Raw genomic sequence first — 19439 nt, forward strand, 5'->3', positions numbered from 1 at the left:
TTTTTTTTCAAGATACTTTTTATTTTGCATTGCTTTCTTAGACTTACCAAAAATTTGGTAAGACAGTACAGAGAATTCCCAGATAGCCCTCACCCAGTTTCAGTTTCTCTAATGTTATCATCTTACAATACCCTGCTATATTTGTCAAGATTAAGAAATCAACACTACTGTTAAAAATACTCCAGATTCTATTCAGACTTCATCAGTTTTTTCATTACTGATCTTTTTCTGTTCCAGGATCTGATCCAAGAAAGCACATTGCATTTGGCTCACATGTCTCCTTAGTCTCATGTGGTCTGTGATTGTTTCTCAGGATTTCCTTATTTTCTATGATTTTTACAGTTTTGAGGAATACTCTAAAATACCCCAGGGATATTTTGTAGAATGTCCTTCAACTTGAGTTTGCTGGATGTTTTAGCTCATGATTAGACTGGGATTATGAATTTTTAGAAAGATTGCCTAGAACAAATCCACGTGACTTATCAATGGTGACGTTAATGTTGATCACTTGGTGAAGATGGCATTTGTCATTTTTCTCCCCTGTAAAGTTACTATGTTTCCTTTTCCATATTCCACTCTTTGGAAGCGAGTCACTTATTTTAGTGAAGACTCACAAGGGAAGGGACTGAGTTCTACCTCCTTGAGTGGAGGGTATTTACCTATATTATCTTGGATTCTTTTTTAAGGAAGGTTTGTCAAAGAGAAGAGAGGTTTAAAAATGAAGGTGTGATCATATTCTACTGTCAAATTTATGCAGATAAAAAAATCAAAGGATTGTATTGATTTTGGCAAGATAAAAGTTAGGGTTGTTTTAGGAGGAACAGCTTCAACTCAATTGCGAGGATGCCAGCCAGATGATTGGGAAGAAGGGTGAATGAGTGAAAGGAATTAAGACAGCATATGGGAACATGTCTTTGGAGATGCTTAGCCTTAGAGTGGAGCTAGGAAAGGCAACTACAGCCAAGGATTCATGTGAGAATTATATTGTTCTTTTTGTACATTTTGTTCTAGGAACATAATTCTCACTTTCAATCCAGGGTTTTAGTGAACTTAGTCATATGAGAATACAACTTTCAAAATTTTCACCCTAATTAAATTCAGTAAATTTAAATCACAAAGTTTATATACAAAAATCCAAAGTTGTTGTTATAGATTTTGTTACTTTTTAACCATTTGTATGAAAAAGATTTTTGTAAAATAAAAAGCAGATCCAGAAGAAAAACATTTGAAATCAAATGTGTATCAAACATGCCTACAATTTCTCAGCTAGTATATGTTAAATCTAAGTAGATGCCAAATCTAAGCAGATAATCTGACTCCTCTCTACATAGCCCTACTCGGTGTGTAATGCGTATTTAATAAATGCTGTTTGAACAATTGCAGGAGGCCTTGCAACTGTCCCTGACCAACTGATGTTTACAGGTTAATGTGAGCTTCAAACTTTTACAGTTACTATAGAGATCTTCGTACTTGCAACCATTGGCTGGAATAAAAACAAAGAAATTAGTCACTTCATTATCATTTGCTTTCATAACAGCAATACAAACAATACATTCTATATGAACAGAGAGTAGGGAAGTGAGCAAACAAGTTGACATTATTACACTAAGATGGCCATTTTATATCTTGAGGGACACATAAGGTCACTTAGGTAAACACATTGATTCTTTGATTCTTTTTTAAATTCGAGCCTTTGGAAATGTTTCTAAGATGAACTGATACATTTTCCTCACTCAGCAAGTGAGCAGAGTAAAATTAATTTAAATGAATTTCTCTAGAACTGCAATATCCAAAATGGTAGATATTTGTCATGTGGTTGTTTAAACTTAAATTAATTAAAATTAAATAAAATTAAAATGTCAGGTCTTTCCTCAACAACACCAGTTATATCAAGTGCTCAGTAGCCACGTGTCTAAGGGCTACTTTATAGGAATATTGAACATCTTCATCACTGTGGAAAGTTATATTGGACACAGTTGTTCTAGACTCTAATGCCGCCAGTCTTTCTCTCAGGTCTAAGTAATTATTATAGGAAGATGTAAATGTATAATGTAAAAGGTGGAGAGAATGTCATTATGATTATTGGACATTTCTACTTGGATGTCCTTCAGTGGCCACAAACTCAATAAATCTCAAACTAAATTCATCATCTTATCTACAAGCTTGACATTTCCTTATTATTTCCCAACAACTGTTTCACTTGGTTTACCCAGTTTCAGAGAAATGGCACTCCCAACTATTAAACAATTCAAGCCAGGAGCCAGGAATCAACTGGAACTTGTTTCTATTTTTTTTTTTTTTTTTGTAATCAGTACTCAACAATACCAGATAACAGCTGACTATTCTACTTTCTTCCTATTTTTCATACCTGTCTATTTTTTTCATTCATTTTGCCCTAATGCAGTAAAGATACCCATTTGTTTTTGAGTGTGTGTTTTTCCAACAGTCTCCTAGCTGACTTTCATCCAATTGCTTCTTCCTACTACTGTTGGGAGCTCTTTAGAAAACATAGTTCAGATCTTATCATTCTTCTGTTTAAAATCTTTCAGTTGGCTGATTATTACTAATAAGATAAATTTCAAGCTTCTTAGAAAATAGATTTGGCAGTGCTGGAAATATTTGGATTTTCCTTCTTTAGTTGATTTATAGCTTTGGTATTATCAGTATTCTGAATTATAGCTATACAATTCAGTCAGAAAAAAATGTTACAATTCAGTCAGGTGAATGCATTTGAAAGGTAAAAACCTCAATGAATGGGTCAACTGCATTGTCAGTAATAATTTTAGTAACATATCCTAGTTAAACAAAAATATCATCTCTTTGTACTTTTATTTATAAAAGCACAAAATGAAATTGTATAAGATATATATTTATTTACTCCTTTTTGCTAAAATATTTTTGAGGCTTCTGCAAGCTAATACTACATACAGATTTGATTTTGACTTTTAAAATGTATATAAAATTATTAGCAAGCAGAAGTGTAAGTGATTATTATATTAAACTTGATGACTAACTACACTATGGCAAAAATGAGGAAGTTAGTATGATAAATTCATTAGCATATGAGGAATTGCAGTATTTGGAGTCCCTGTCTGGATTGAGCCATATTCTATAGTCTCATACTCTTAGATGTACATTTGTTTTCCTTTTTTAAAAAAATGCTGTATTTGTATAATGATATAAACTTTGATGAGAATAAACTTCCTATTTAATTACAATGTTATTCCACAGACACATTTTCATATATGCCAATATATAACATGGATGGTAAGTGTTTCAACAGGTTACATATGATAACAGGCCAAATTTTACATTGCAAATAATACATAGATACTGAACAGTGTAAAATTTTCACTTAAAAACACTCTGTAAGGCTGGGTGTGATGGCTCACACCTGTAATCCCAGCACTTTGGGTGGCTGAGGTGGGCAGATTGCTTGATGGCCAGAAGTTCGAGACCAGTGTGCCCAACATGGCAAAACCCTGTCTCTACAAAAAGTACAAAAATTAATCAGGTGTGGTGGCATGTGCCTGTAGTCCCAGCTACTCAGGAGGCTGAGGCACTAGAATCACTTGATCCCTGCAAGCGGAGGTTGCAGTGAGCCAAGATGGCGCCACTGCACTCCAGCCTGGGCGACAGAGCCAGACAGACTCTTTTTTTTGTGCTTTGCATGAAGGCATTGCTTAAGTTGGTTGTCCAGATTTCTCAATTCTTAGAATAAATGTCAGATCATTTTATTTTATTATCAAGTTAATCACTTCAAACTTACTGCATAGTCCATCGTCACAGTTATCTGGGCAACTGGCACAAGGTGCTCCTTGTTCATAAGGGACATATAGTCTGTTAGCCCAATTACCACTGAAATTCGAGATAAAAATGTCAAATATTTTTCATTTTTATGTTTAGTTTATGCTCCAAGGTTAGTATCAGTCACCAAATATACATGAGTATTTATTAAATGTTTTTAATTATGTCAAAAAATTAAAAATATAATCTCAGAGTATATTCAGACAATAATGCAAATTAAGAGAATAATTCACACATTCATTCACTTTCCTGACCATAATCTTGCAACCTGAGAAACTGAAATAGGATAATTAAAGTCTAAAGTTTTTAGAGTGTATTTCAATGTGGCAACACACTGCGTCTCCCAACAGACTTCATCAAATTGCTAAGATGATGTACCACAAGGTAGTGGCAAGGGGTAAAACATATACCCTAGAGAGATAAGAAAAGTTCCTGAAGCACAGGAGGTTGCAATATGAAAAATAACATTTAATGTTAAATGTAACTTATAATTAAAAATAAACCATAATTTCTATAATATGAAGTAGGGTAAGTACAGTTTCAGTGTAAATTTTGGCTTTTAGGTGGGGTGGTGATTTTCACATGGTTTTTGCTGTATGTTTGTGAAAGGGTATTGGGCTTGGGAAGGTTTGGGAATGTCTAAAGGTGGTGTGTATGAGATGTTTATGTTTTCCAAGAATGGGAATGTTAGGGAAAAAAAAGATTTAATTAATACTAATCTCCTCTGTGTGTTCATCTTACAGTGACTAGCTTGTACATCATTGATGATTATTTTCCTATCGGTAATTATCATCTGAAAACAAAGAAAGTCAAAGTCTTAATTGCACTAAGTAGGTTAATGGTCTAAGGCTATGTAGCTGAATCTCAGCCTTTCTTCACAGAATATAGCTGTAGGTGTGTGAGCACTTACAAATGTGAAATAGATATCAAAATGTTCTGGAAGTTCTCTTTTCCCTGCTTTCTCTCATTACTAATTCCAACTCTCACTTCACATGCTGACTCCAGATGCTCTCCTCTCATGACCAGGCATTTGGAGGCAGTCTCCCAGGGTCTTTCAATTTTCTGTATTAACAGGGTTAATTCTTTGCTGAAAAATGACCTTACAGGTCATATTTCTCAAACGGGAATCCTACATCACCTGGGATATCTACGGCCTCAAAATAAGTCATGCAGAAAGCTGAGTTTGGGGAAAACCCCTCCCACTAGTGGTGAACAACTTCAAATATTAAAAGGAAATTAAAGCTAATAGATATGTTGTGAATATATCTTCAATATATCCACAGAGTTTTTTTCGTGAGTAGGTCAACTATATTGCTTGAGGAAAAAAAAGTGGACTTTCTGCGGAATACCCAAGATAATTAAGAAATTAGGATCTTAATGGATGGTTCCATGTAATTTTTTTTGTGGTAAATTCTAAGAAGCAAAAATTTAAGATATTACCTTTTCTTGGCTATTTGAAATATATTGGGGATCTCTTAAAAGTCTTTGAGGTCCAAGATTTAATCATTTCTTAATGTATAATGTGAAATTTTCTGATAAGCATAAGTAAGAGCATTTGAGCAGAAAGGACTGATATTACTAAAATGGGTAGTTCTTCATTTGTTTGTTACCTTACTTTATCCCTGGACTAATTATCAAGCTTCCAGTTTCTCGTGTGTAAACTTAGCATGAACTGATAAAATTATATTTAGACAACTACACACTACATGTACTTATGAAGTAACCATGAGCATAGGAAAAGGCAATTGAGAGAGGAGACAAATTATTTTAGGCATGAGGAAAGACAGCTCCCTGTTCAATAATACTTAGAACTGGAACTGAAAACTTTATCTTTCTGAGAAGTTGGTTGAATGTGTCTCAACTTTAGAAAACATTTCTAAAGATTAATCTCCTTCACCTTTACTGAAATATGCTTTTTAGTTTGTTTTTTTATTAAATGTTAAATTGTATTTAGCATTATTGACAATAAATGCTAAAATATATACTTACGCAGGACAATATTGGCAAACATAGTAGTATTTTAGAACTTTTTGATCGGGACAGTAGGCATTTCCACATCCAACGAGGTATGAAGAGTACCAAACAACCTATAAACCAAGAGGTGAAGATATGAGAGCACATTAGAGAAGAAGGAAATACCAAAAAACAAATAGTAGGAAATACAAAATTGAGAAGAATGTTACCGACATATTTTGTTTTCATATACCTTATGGCTATATTTAGTTAAATTATTGAATCAAACTAAAACACTTTAAAATATTACATTTCCATGTAATTCCTTTTTGAGGCTGTTGGACAAAGATTATGCTTCCCTACCATGATCCTGCAGTCTATTAAAAAATGACAGCTCACAGCTGAAATACTCACCAAATGCCAGACTATTCTATATTCACTTGAAATTTCCCCCAAATTCAACTTGGAATCAGTCAAAATTTGAAGAATCCTTTTTTTTAGGGCACTTATAAAGGAGATGGTTTTTCATTTCTTCTCCTTACCTGTGTATAATGTCCAACCACTGCGTTGGGAGTCTTTGGCCCTACACCAAAGTCAAAATCATTGTACTCATCAAACCAGCTTTGGATTGCTTGTGACCATGAACTGGGGGCACTTGACATGTAGAGATTCTCACCACATTTTAGACCTAAGAAGGAACAGACCACTTATGAGGAAAGCAATAAAGCATGCAATGGCAAAATACACACACACACACACACACACACACTACACACAGCAGAATCCCTGTTTTTTAAATACTGTCCCCCGTAGCGATCGTTAATGAATATTGACTAATACATAAGGAGGGTGCCTCAGATCCTTATCAGCTATAAGCTGAATAGAAGCCAGATTTGCCCAATACTTGAGGCTGGTCTCAACATGCAAAACTTTGAATAGATGGAGAAGCCTTTTTTCTTTAATATCTGCTCTCCCTGGATTCATTTATTTACACATTGAATTCTTCACATGTGTGTGCCTTATGAGCTTTCAGCTTTGTAATGTGAGCTTGCTGAAGGCAGAGATCAACTTAGTAATTCCTCTCCTGCTCTAGCCCATACTCACCAGAGGTTCTCATATATAGGAATCTGAATAAGTGGTTAGAATTATTATTTTGTGTGAATTTTTTAAAAAGTCTTATGCTCAGTCTTTAAGAGCCCTAAACATGAAGCAAATGACACCATAAAAGACAATATTTTCACAGGTTACAGGCCTCCTCTTAGCAAATCAGAACATCACAGGCCACACTCTGCTCAAAAAATAAGGAAAAAAGTGCCTTGCAGCCCAGAAATACTTCAATGCTTTTTCAAGCCCTGAAATTAATATTTATATTTGGATGGCTCAACAAGGAATGTCTACATGCTACTTAAAGAGAGTATAAACTACCTTTGTATAGCTCCTTTGAGAGGGAAAGAAAGAAGCTAAGATTTTAACAATAGATTGGGATTTTCAAGACCATTTCTTTCAATCTTCTCGTGACCATATTTACCCCCTTTCATAAATTTATTATAGTTTTATATCAAAAATGTAGATAACAGTGGCAGTCCTATTTTCAAAACACCCAGTTATTTACTGCTTGTAAATCTGGCTTGCCTTTACCTATGTTATTTTTGATAATTCAATAAGTATTTTATCTGATAGCTCATCCATATGATATTTTATCTAATTGTTTTTATATTTATTGATGTATCGGTTATGTCTTGCAGGTCATTTTTTTAGTCTAATATAGTATGCATTGTAAACATCCAGAAAATATGAAAGACATGGCTTACTGTCATCAAAAATTCAGAAGAAAATAATAAAAGTTAATGCTAATGTTAAATACGTTTTTCGTAAAATTCAGGAACAGTTTGACAAAATTTAAAATATTTTATAGAAACAAAATTAAATAGGTTTCAAAACACAAGTAGGCTGCATATTGTCACTAAAAGGGTATTGATTTAGAAGCCGGAAATTCTAATTCCAAATTTCCTATATATGACATTAATTGCCAATCATCATTTTCTTCCAGGCTGTTGGTTTTCTAATCTCTGTAATTGGGAAAGAGATGATCTGTAACCTGCTTTACTCCTGAGCTGATTGAGAGGTACAAACGTGATACTGTGTGAGACAGTTTTTGTAAAATTTATATAAAACAATAAGCACAGATGGTGCTTCTCAGAGTTATCTCTACATATAGATAGTCCATATTGAAAAAGGTAGCATTAGAAGCAATATTTATTTACAAAGTTTTCTTAATGCAACACCATAACATGGTTTCTGATTATTTTACTTGTTGATTTATTCAACAAATATTTCCTAATTTACATACTGGTCTTTCGATCCTTTGGGTTACTGTGTCTGTAATTGCACTGGTTTGCCCACTTTTGGGCATTTGCTGCAGCCTCTTTGTTCCATTCCTGAAACAAGGACAGAAAAAAGATATCCACTCAATGTCTCAAACCTCAAAGGAGCATAAGCTTTATAATCAGGTTATAGATTGATTTACATCATCATAAAATTTCTGTACAAGCATCTTCTAATTTTTATAGTAATCAAATATATATATTTTTGATGTGCCTTTATCTGCTCCACAAAGAAATATAGGTAATATGTCTACCCTAAGTAATTGAAAAGTCTAGGTTTATGGTCCAATTATTTATGACAGGACAGCAGAAACACCTAAAGATTTTTAGTAATGGTCCTATTCTAAATATTGATAAACATTTGGAGGTGCTGAGATTGCTTTTCCAACAATGAAGTAATTAGCTGGCTTACTTCATTTCTGGTTCTTTTTTTCTTTCTTTCCCCCGCACTGAATATGTTTGGGAGACATGTGGCCTTTGGTACAGGGCCCAGAAAAGTAGATTGTTATTTACCCTAAATGGCATTTATCTTCAAGGGAAAAGGTCTTTCTGATCTTAGATTAGGACAGATAAGACAAGGAGCAGAAAAACATAATGGCTTTTCACCGTATGTCCAAAGATTAGGTTTTAATTCTGCCTCCATAATTTAAATAGCCCTATGAATTTGACGTTATGCAACCATTATAAAGAGAAGTTAAGAAATTCAGCTCTGCCCGTTACACAGCTCAAATGAAATAGAAAAATACAGACAGAACTTTGTAAACTTCAAAGTTATTAAGAGATTTTAGTTGTCAGCCGCCTGCTCCTTCCACAGCTTGTTCACACCCCTCTCCTTTGCAATATCACCTCTTACCATCTTCAGCATGTTTCTGGCAGGTGGAGAGACTGCTCTCCTCAGTTCATTGTGTTTATTCACAATCTCCCTTTGCACTTGTGTTTGGGTGGTTAACAAAGCAGTAAAAGTGGGATCCTAAGGGAAAATAAAATTACAATTATTTTTTAACATTGTTGGAAATTGCACATAATGGTAACTATGTTAGTTCAAGGGAACAAAGACCATTTTTTAAAAAAGTGTTGCCAATACTAGGTAAACATTGTCAACGACTGCCAAAGCTATGACTTTTTAATGGAAAAGTATTAGATGAAAGTTTTCAGAATGGGGATATAATTCATGGCATGACAAACTAAAATCTCCTCTGAGGCCACAAATACCAATTTCTGGGTTAAGAGAGGTCTTAATGTGATTTTTCTAGATATATGAGTGATAACATCTTATAGTGACAAGGGTACATGATAGGAATTATTAAGACATTCACACTCAGGCTGCAGCAAAGAAGTTGTAAGGATTGGGGCGTATGATTTACCCTAAGACTCTAGGGGGAATTTCTGCCTGAAATGGTGTCTGGTATTTAAAAAAAATGCTTAGGCTCAGCCTAAGTGCATGTGTAACATGCAATACTCTAGTAAAAGAGTTTTATGTATTACGTAGCAAATTTTATGGGATCACTCAAAAGATAGTTTTACCACATTAAAAAAAATCTCCAAGGCAATTTGCGGGGTGGAGCAAAGTCATTTAATTAATGAACTTTAATACCCTCATGTGGCTAGGGGCTACCATATTGATCACCACAGCTTTAAACATCATTATGTTAACTTCCTTGAGCTACTAATGAGTACTTTAAGATGTACCAGACACTCTAGACCTTTTCACTTTTGAAGATTGATCTAGTAGCTTGCTATCCGTCGTGGTTGCCTGAATTTTTCTGAAGATTTTTGACTTCAACCATACCTTATCTTCATTTGCTGGAAAAGATGGAAGCAGCCCAGCAACCAGGAACAACAGCACTGGGAATAATGTCATTGCTGGGAAAACAAAACCGGTGGAACAGGGATCTGCATTAAAATGATTAGTACGTGCTGTTGAGTAACATGGGGGTGGGAGAAATGTAATGACCTCCATCATCCCAAATTCATTACTAATGTAACAGGAGAAGACTTGTCACATGGAGCCAGCAGAATGACAGTGGATTCAGCTTTCAAAGTATGCATTCAACTGAGACTATAAAGAACAAACCAAATTCCTGACAGAAGCCCTTGAAGCATGCCTATAAATGCTAAGGACTTTCTACCTCCTTCTGCAGCTCCGCAGTCTTCTCTGTGTAACTATCTTTAGGTTCTAGGAGTGGATTCTTCACAATGACAGTTCAGTAGCTTCCAACTGTGATTATTACTGGAGTATTACTGCATTAGCCCTTGCCGATTTCCTTAAGTGCTGTCTACACTTTTATAAATATAACCTTATTAACATCTCTTCAAATTAGAAGTTAGCATGTGCCAGTTCTTTTCCATCAGGGATCTGGCTCATATACTTGCCATTCTTCGAACCCTAGAAAGTCCTCTAAGTATATGCTTTTCATGCATACTTTTAAACTACTCTCTTCAAGTTTACCCATGCAGCCAGCCTCCTAACTCCTTTCCTCTCAAAACTTTCTCTAATACCATGCCTCAAATTTAAAAAGGCAACATTTTTTTCCTCTGGATCTTAAAACAAAAAGGTAATAATTTGATTCTCATGTTTAAGGGATTACTAACCCTATCTGTATTAATATCCTTAATATGTTCACATTCTTTATCTCACTAATTCAACTCCTTGGAATTCTACTGAAATTATAAACTATACTAAAAAAGTTTTAAGCATAAAATTTTCATCACGTTATCATTTATAAGGGTTAAAACATTGTAAATTAATTATATGCCTAGCAATAGGGAACTATAATGTCTGAGTAAATGAGAATACATCCTCCTATGGCCGTATATTAGACATAAAAACCACTATACCTTTATGGTTGTTTTGTAACCTCAGAGAAGAAGCTTAGGCTTCAGTGTTAAGTTTAAAAACAAGAAAGCAGAACAAATAGTATATGGTAGATCCTTAGCCTTCTGTTTTGGACTGAATGTTAATAGAAGTAGTGACTCATCCTACAAAAGCTCTTCCTTCTTAGTAATTCACTGGTTCCTCCTGAACCTCAGCTATTGGGGGCTGGGACTGGGTCTCCCTTAGACTATGAACTTAGCTAACACCAAATCCCCACAGAACTCCCAAAGGAAGAGCTTTCCACCCCAGACTGGTTCCCAGCACTAAATTCAGCTTTCCCTTCTCCTAACCAGCACCTCCGCACCCCACCACCCCACCCACTGTGAATCTAAGTATTGGGATGCAGCCTGATATACACTTGCAAAACCCATTTTCATGCTATTAAAGTCAATGTCACAAACCATCTCGTCCCAGCATCGCCCCACAATCACCCCACAAGTATGGGACTTCGCTGGTATCCATTTGTTTCACTTTTTCAAAGATATTTCCAATGGAAGAACAAGAAAATGGGAGCAGGGGAGATACACTTTTGATAACAAGTGTGGTTTTATTTTGCATTAATAAACACACTTGAAGCCTGGGAAAAAAAAAAAGAATCCACGAAAAATGATGGTGCCAGAATGCAGATCTGGAACTCCAGAAGACCTCAAACTACTGGTGTTATAGACCTTGAAACTCACTCAAAAATAACTTAACCTGGCCCTGCTTCCACTTCTAAATTAATATGTTGATGCCCTAACTCCTAGTGTGCTGTATTTAGAGATGGGCCCTCTAGTGGGCCTCCTGCAGAATTTGAGAGCAAAAGAGGAAAAACAGATCCTTATTTTCATTTGTAAGTCAGACAATTAGGTATTCTTCTTTCCTTTAGGAGACATTTATCAAGTTTTGTACACTCTATTCAGGATAACATGTTATAATATTGCTGCATATGATCAAGTGAACAAGACTTGGTTCTTGCCCTCAGAGTCCTAGTATATAATTACGGGAGCTCATCATTCAAGTACCCAGAGTGGGAGCTGGTTGAATTTTCTCATGTGTGCAAAAGAGGAGAGTAAAATTTTATTTCCTTTTACAGTGATCCATTTCAATGCTTTATGGAGAGAGATGGGGAAGAATCTAGTACAATTCAGGGCTCAGGGAGTAAACAACTTGAATGAGATAAATATGATAAATATACAACATCAGCTTTAAGACCAATAATGGTGACAGAGGGTCGCTGTAATATTTCACTCCATCCCCACCTCTCCTCCCAAGGGACTACTGTAAATAGCAGGTGCAAGTGGAAAATGATTTGTCTGCAATTCCATTTCGTAGTAGCGTCACATAGAAGGTACTAGAAAGAATGAAAAAAAATAGCCTCTCCTGTCATTCACTTCCATGAAGGAATTTCTAAGTGTATTAGTTATACATTATTTTCTGCTATTTCCTGGAAATAAACATTAGATTTCTCTTAATTCATTTCCCTTGAAAGAGTTATTTTGCTATGTGTAAGTCACTGAGTCCTACCTTTTATATGGTTTTCTGCTCTGTTCTGGTTTTCCTTTTTCAAAGAAATTAATAATTTATCTCAAGTGTGATTAGAGAAAAATCAAATCCCTGGATTTCAAAGATTTACGATTTCAAATAGTGATGGTTTGCTACTAATTCCAGATCTACAGCAGAGCAAATTGTGTCTTTCTGAAGCATAAATGTATATAATACAATTAAACTGTAACATTCTGTGCTTTCTTCACACTGATGTTAGGACCACTTGGTATGTTTGAAACACTCCCTTAGAAAAGGAAATCATTTTCTCAAATGACCTGATATCACTGCATATTGACTGACAGCATATATCTACAAAAATTCTATAGGCATATCTGGCCTTAACAGTCCATTTTGTGGAAATAAGGATTTGCAAATTAGGAAGTAGGACAAATTTGCTTAGTGCTAAGAGAAGAATTAATCAAATGGTTTATTTATAAAGCAAGCCTTTGGCTTTTATTCCAGGCAGAATATCAAAATAGGCAAGCTTCTTGCTGCCACCCCAAAATTAACTCTGAAAAAATTATAGAAGCAAGAGGGAAACAGGGATTCCAAGAAAATGCTGAAAAGATAGTGAGAAAATTTGAGGAAAATAAAGTCTCTCATGACTTCTAGAATGTGTATATGGAAGTGTGTGTGTTGTGTATAGTGAATGTGAAGGAGAGGGGAGTGCTGCATCCAACAGCAGTGGTTGGTCTAAAGTAATGCCTGTTAGTTCCTACTCTTGCCTCAAAACAATCATTGATTCCTCTTTATTTGCAAAATTCTGCAACAACAGAAAAACGCTTGCTCTAGTGCTATGTGTCAGCAAAGTAGCATCAAGGAACTGTAAGAACCATCCTGTGTGGGGCTGGGTGCAGTGGCTAATGCCTGTAATCCCAGGACTTTGGGAGGCCGAGGTGAGCAGATCACGAGATCAAGAGATCGAGACCAACCTAGCTAACACGGTGAAACCCCATCTCTACTAAAAACACACAAAAATTAGCCGGGCGTGGTGGCGAGAGCCTGTAGTCCCAGCTACGCGGGAGGCTGAGGCAGGAGAATTGGGTGAACCTGGGAGGCGGAGCTTGCAGTGAGCCGAGATCGCGCCACTGCCCTCCAACCTGGGCGACAGAGCGAGACTCCGTCTCAGAACAAACAAACAAACAAACGAACAAACAAAAAAAAAATCAAAAGTACCATCCTGTGTGAAGAACCAATGATGATAAGATCATGTGTGATAGCACTCTCCAGTGCTCCTATAGTCACACCTTCTTACTCCCTAGTGTTGTATGGTTCAAATTAGCTTGACTACTTCCTCCCCATGCTGTTTTCTCCTGAAATGTAATCTGAGGAGTGGATATAATTCCGGGATTGACTCATAAAAGGCATAAGAATAATAGTAAATAATACATAAGCCCACTTCATCAATGAATTGCAAGAATCCTAACAAAATATTAACTCATCAATTTCAAAAATATATTAAAAATATCATGACCAAGTAAAGTTATACGAGGACTGCAAGAATAATTCAAAATTAGAAAATTCATTGGTAAAATTCATCACATTAACAGACTAAGGCAAAGTAATATGACAAAAAATACATCATTAAATTCAACCCCTGTATGTAGTTTTTTTTTTTAAAAAAAACATAGAAGAGATCATTACTTTGGTAGGAAGCATATACTGCAAATCTATACCCAATATAATGGTTATTGGAGAAATTCTAGGTGCATTTCATTTAATACTGGGAACAAGAAAAGAATGACTAATACTTTTATTTAGTACAGTACTGGAGAGATCCTAATCAAAGCTGTAAGAAAAGAAAATATATACATATACATATATATGTATATAATATATACATATACATATATATGTATATAATATATACATATACATATATATGTATATAATATATACATATACATATATATGTATATAATATATACAAGTAATGTAATGTACACATCATGTTATATGTAATAATATAAAATGTATTATTATATATATAAAATATTTGTAACTTTTGTAAGAGAAGAGGTAAAATTGTTATTGTTTTCAAATGATAAGATCATCTATCTGGAGAACACACCAAAATTAACAATTTTGCTAGATGCACTATCAACTTACAAAAATACCATTTCTATTACTGGAAACACTCAACTAGAATATAATATTTAAGAAACACTTATAACAGTTAAAAAAACTATACAGTATCTGGGAAACAACAAAATAAATTTAAAAATCCTTTTTGGAGAAAATCTTAAAACTTTAATAAAGAACATAGCAGAAGTTCTGAATAAATTGAGAGTTTTGTAATGCTTTTAAATGGCACATGTTAGCATAAAGATATCAATCCTAAACTAACCTGATAATTGTTTACTTTAATTCCAATACAAATTTTAAGTGGCTTATGAATAACTAAGTAAACTTTTAAAAGAAGAATTGCCTGGGAGCAGTGGCTCACGCCTGTAATCGTAGCACTTTGGGAGGCCCAGGAGGGTGGGTTGCCTGAGCTCAGGAGTTCAAGACCACCCCGTGCAACATGGTGAAACCCCATCTCTACTAAAACTACAAAAGTTAGCCGGGCTTGGTGGCGCATGCCTGTAATCCCAGCTACTGGGGAGGCTGAGGCAGGAGAATTGCTTGAAACCAGGAGGTGGAGGTGGAGGCTGCAGCGAGCCGAGAGTGTGCCACTGCACTCCAGCCTGGGCAACAGAGCGAGACTCTGTCTCAAAAAAAAAAAAAAAAGAAGAAAAGAAAAAGAAAAAAAAGAAAGAAGAATTAATTGGGTTATCTTTTCATATTAGTTATTAAGATAGACTTCAAACATTTGTTGACAAAAATTTAATATTATTGTAGGAACAGATAAATCAACTGATGGAGGAAAATACAAAACTTAAGAGACAGACCAAACATCATAGCATTAAAAAGCAAAGGAGGGAGAACAGACAATAGAAATATTTTAAAGGATTATGTGGATTAGAAAAGATGTCAAAAGCATTAACACATGTGAGTATAATGTGTGCACTATAGGTATAGACACATTTATAAACTAGTCACAGCACAGAAAAGTATTTGATGCAATATTTTCTTACTTAAAATTTAATAGTTAATCTTTATTCTGATCACTTTCTTTCATCTTATTACGTATCTGTGATGCAGAAAGCAGCCTATGCCAATATGCAAAGTTTGCAAAACTGCTAGACTTCATCAAGTAAGAAATTCGTAAAGATATCCAAATAAGAATAGCTGTCTTGCATTTCTTGAGAAGCACTTTTTGTTTCAAGGACGAATTCCCTCCCTTTTAATTGAATTCAATAAATAACGTAACTGAAATTCATAGCAATTATCAGATTTACATTACTTGAGAATTCTGACACTCTTCCTCCCAATTCATCCCTGCCTCTTACAAATCAGAAGCCCCAATTTACCTCACAACTCATCAGTGTAGGGTAACTCCCAGGCTTGAAACTTGTCATCAATTTAATTTCTTTTGATCCACTTTCAGAGGTCTTAGTCATACAGGCAGACATTCTAGATTTGGTTTTAACTAGCAGAAGAGGCAACACCGGATCTTCCATGGCTATTGCAAATACTCCCAGAGTTTCCTGGATAGCATTTAGCCACAGGGAAGAAAAGTATTTTACTTTAAAATCTTCTGTCTAGTGGTAAATAACCCCTTTCATGTTGTCATTAGGTAGTTCTGTGGTCTCCTACTATCTGATTCTTCAGAATCACTTCTAATATGCTACGGAATATAAAGCTGTATGTGGAAATTGCTTGCTTAGATGAAATATGCATGATAGATATTATATTTAAATTACCTACATAAACATGACTGAGTAGACTGACTTTTGACTGAAAAACTTCTAAAAGTCTTTTTTTTGTTTTTGATCTGAGTGCATTTCATGAGGTAAATTGCATTTTATGTTGATGGTCTTTAATAAAATACTTTTTAATCTTGAGATCAGTGCTATAATTTTGTTTTGACCAATTTAAAACTTTTGCTATGGCATCCCATATAGCTGTATGGTTTAATATTAGTAAAAGTTACTGATGTAAAAGTATGCACACACATATATTCATAGTTTTTCATTTTTCTATTAAAAATAGTTCTAGTACAATTGTTTCCAAAAGTCATAGACATGGGAATTAATTATATTACTTTAGAATGAAAGATAAAATTTTATTTTAATTTCAAACTGGATAAAAGTGCTTTTGGAATAATAAAGCTGTCTATATATTAGCTTCTCAGCTTAAAATGAATATATTAAGATAATTACTCTCATTAAAAGTTATCAATAAACTTTGGAAAATTGTAGATAAAATATACTGAATATATCACTTTATCATTGATAAGGTGTAAATGTGTTGTTCACCTTGAAATAAATAATGTTCACCTTGAAATAAAGGAGTTATCACTTACCAGTGGTTTCCAGAGCAGGATGAAGTATTTGTTTCATCTATTGACAGAAGGAGGGTGCAGAGAGAGAAGGTTAGAGCCGTATATATGAAACACCTATTTCCTGTTTTGGCAAATTCTGGTTGTGCAAGTAACTCTAGATCAACAAGGCCTGAAACAGGATTTGTCATACCAGTAGTCTCAAATTTCATTGCTGGTTTTCTAATCATGGTTTTGAAATTATTTGGTGATTCCTCAAATGGCTTTTAAAAATAAATTGCTATATCAAGTTTTGTAATTGTGCATTTATTCTTTGAAGCTCATATATTACAATTTATCCATATTTTTACCAGTCAATAGTTTGAAAATTCTTAGCCAAATTATTATCATCACAACATTAGAGTTTTCAGAATTACTTTTGTTGGATTGAAATTAAGCTCATAATTTTCATGAACTCTAGAGAACACAATGTTTTTTACAGCTATCTAAAATGTTTATTAATAATCTATTGGACATTACTGTTTTGGATAATAATTTTATCTTTAATGTTTGTAAATACAAGGCCACAGTGACTTTCAGAACTCAATGGCCAAACACACCATAACTCATTGGTATTTCTATGTTCAAAGATGTACTGTATTTACTTTTATTTTCTGGTTGTATAAAATCAAACATAATATTGATCTCCATGCTAAATTATCATTATTTGGTTCTGTTCATCTATGGAAGATGTCAATCATTCCAGGCTTGTTTCCATAGCACAATAATGAAGTGGGGTGGACTAACAATTTCAGATTTCCTCTACTTCTAAAATACAATAATCTTAAATATTGAGTTTATATAAATAAAGAAGTATAAATTAATAAATCACAAGTAACATATACATAGCAACCAGACATTCCTGCATGCTTATGCTGGCACATAGATTGCACCTTGTGGTGCATAATTCAATAGTTTCTGTTCATTTTCATTTTTATATTTAGCTTTATTGATCAATGTGACAAAATGTATAATCACAGATCAATGTCTACACAATAGGCACATTTTAAAATTATAGTTAATTTTGAGTTCAAGAATTAGATACTTCTAAATGTCTGTTATAAGAGAGTTGAGAACTCAGAAAATCAGGTTGGATTTTACCATTAAAAAATGGTTAACCATTTGCTGCCATGTCTCCAAGTAACTTCTAGAATCTTTTTACTTTATGAACATGTGAAGTGGAAGCTCTCAATAAACCAAATCAGCTATGTGGAAAAAATCACCTTGGAACAACCTTCTACACAATCCTCTTTCTGTGGCAAAATGTATTTTGTGGGAAAGACCAGACTCAGAAGCATCCACAGCCCATTCTCTTCTCTACTCAGTGGTGTAGAATGTTGTTAAAAGCTTGATATTTCTGTTTTAATGGAAATGGGCTGAATTTCTGTACCAATGTGTATTGGAAAATTTTTATATTTTATTATTTTATTTTATACCATATTTTATTTTATTTGAAGCAGGATCTCACTCTGTCATCCAGGCTAGAGTGCAGTGATTAGATCAGAATTCATTGTAGCCTTGAATTTCTGGGCTCAAGGGATCTCCTATTTCATCCTCCCAAGGAGCTGAGACCATGGTGTGCAGTACTATATGCAGCTAATTTTTTAAATTTTTTTGTAGAGACAGAGTCTTGCTATGTTGCCCAGGCTACTGTCGAATTTCTGGCCTCAAGCAATCCTCCTGTCTTGGCCTCCCAAAGTTCTGGAATTACAGGCATGAACCACTGTACCTACTTTATTAGGAAATTATTATTCTGATTGTAAATTTTCATATTTATCTGTAAATGGGAATAATATTAATTTTATTTAATTGTGATACATAATATATGTAAGCTGCCTGCCATGTAGTAAGAATTTCCAGTGTTCTCTCCCTCTTTATTTACTTTTCTTCTGTATCTAGACAAACCTATCCCTAATATTTGTAAGCTGTGGGATTGCACTTGAGTTTTATGACATGGTTTGACTTACTAAGCTATAGGCAGTTCTGTGAGAAATTACCATAAGTAGACACAAAGCAGTATAAAAAGGAAAAATATTTTTGCCTCATTATTCAAACTTGATAGTTTTTCTCTAACTTTTTACTGAGTTATGACTAAATGACCACTAGATGCACCATGATGTAGAAGGCATTTTGCTTGTCAAATATTGGTACGTTTATTATAATGCTAAATAAGTATATGTGGTCTTTTTGGGTCACAAAATACCATACATACATTGGACTGACAGACTGACTTCAATCTGACCTTAAGTGTCCAAAATGGCTGTTTCTAGTCACCTTTGTTCTCTCATTTCTCATGATTAGGTTGTCTTTTCTGTATTTACGTGTCCCAAGGTCATTGCTGGCCCTTCATGATCCATGTCTCCCAATTTTAGCAGTGAGTGTCTTCCAGCTCTTATTTGGATATCTAAGTTCCATCTTAAAAGAGCAAATAGTTTGTTCCTGTATATACATTTTAATCTATTCCCACTAT

General features: G+C 34.4%; 1 protein-coding gene across 3 annotated transcripts; it reads right to left on the reverse strand.

The window, feature by feature from the left end:
• Positions 1-17012, reverse strand: CRISP3 (cysteine rich secretory protein 3). 3 transcript variants are annotated; one of them, XM_055263877.2, is made up of 8 exons: positions 16955-17012; positions 9934-10007; positions 8998-9114; positions 8111-8198; positions 6303-6448; positions 5797-5894; positions 3770-3858; positions 1-1483 (listed from the first exon to the last, which is right to left on the reverse strand). In XM_055263877.2, the coding sequence occupies exons 1-8, from the start codon at positions 16989-16991 to the stop codon at positions 1356-1358; spliced, it is 777 nt and encodes a 258-aa protein (XP_055119852.1). In that variant the 5' UTR covers positions 16992-17012; the 3' UTR covers positions 1-1355. The 3 variants fall into 3 exon arrangements, with proteins under 3 accessions (XP_055119852.1, XP_055119851.1, XP_055119850.1); XM_055263876.2 differs by having other exon boundaries at positions 9934-10037; XM_055263875.2 differs by having other exon boundaries at positions 9934-10061.
• Between the last annotated feature and the right edge of the window lie 2427 nt (positions 17013-19439).

The sequence above is a fragment of the Symphalangus syndactylus genome, chromosome 23, assembly GCF_028878055.3.
Source record: "Symphalangus syndactylus isolate Jambi chromosome 23, NHGRI_mSymSyn1-v2.1_pri, whole genome shotgun sequence".
Classification (NCBI taxonomy): Eukaryota; Metazoa; Chordata; class Mammalia; order Primates; family Hylobatidae; genus Symphalangus; species Symphalangus syndactylus.

What these genes read in the sequence shown, in the direction of transcription:
- CRISP3 (XM_055263875.2), bottom strand. Translation starts at nt 16,991, where the DNA reads ATGAAACAAATACTTCATCCTGCTCTGGAAACCACTG. An exon ending in CCAGAAACATGCTGAAGATG is followed by an intron (nt 8,199 to 8,997) that starts GTAAGAGGTGAT and finishes TCCTTGTTTCAG; the next exon opens with GAATGGAACAAAGAGGCTGC. An exon ending in CCCAAAGGATCGAAAGACCA is followed by an intron (nt 6,449 to 8,110) that starts GTATGTAAATTA and finishes GTTCCTTCTTAG; the next exon opens with GTCTAAAATGTGGTGAGAAT.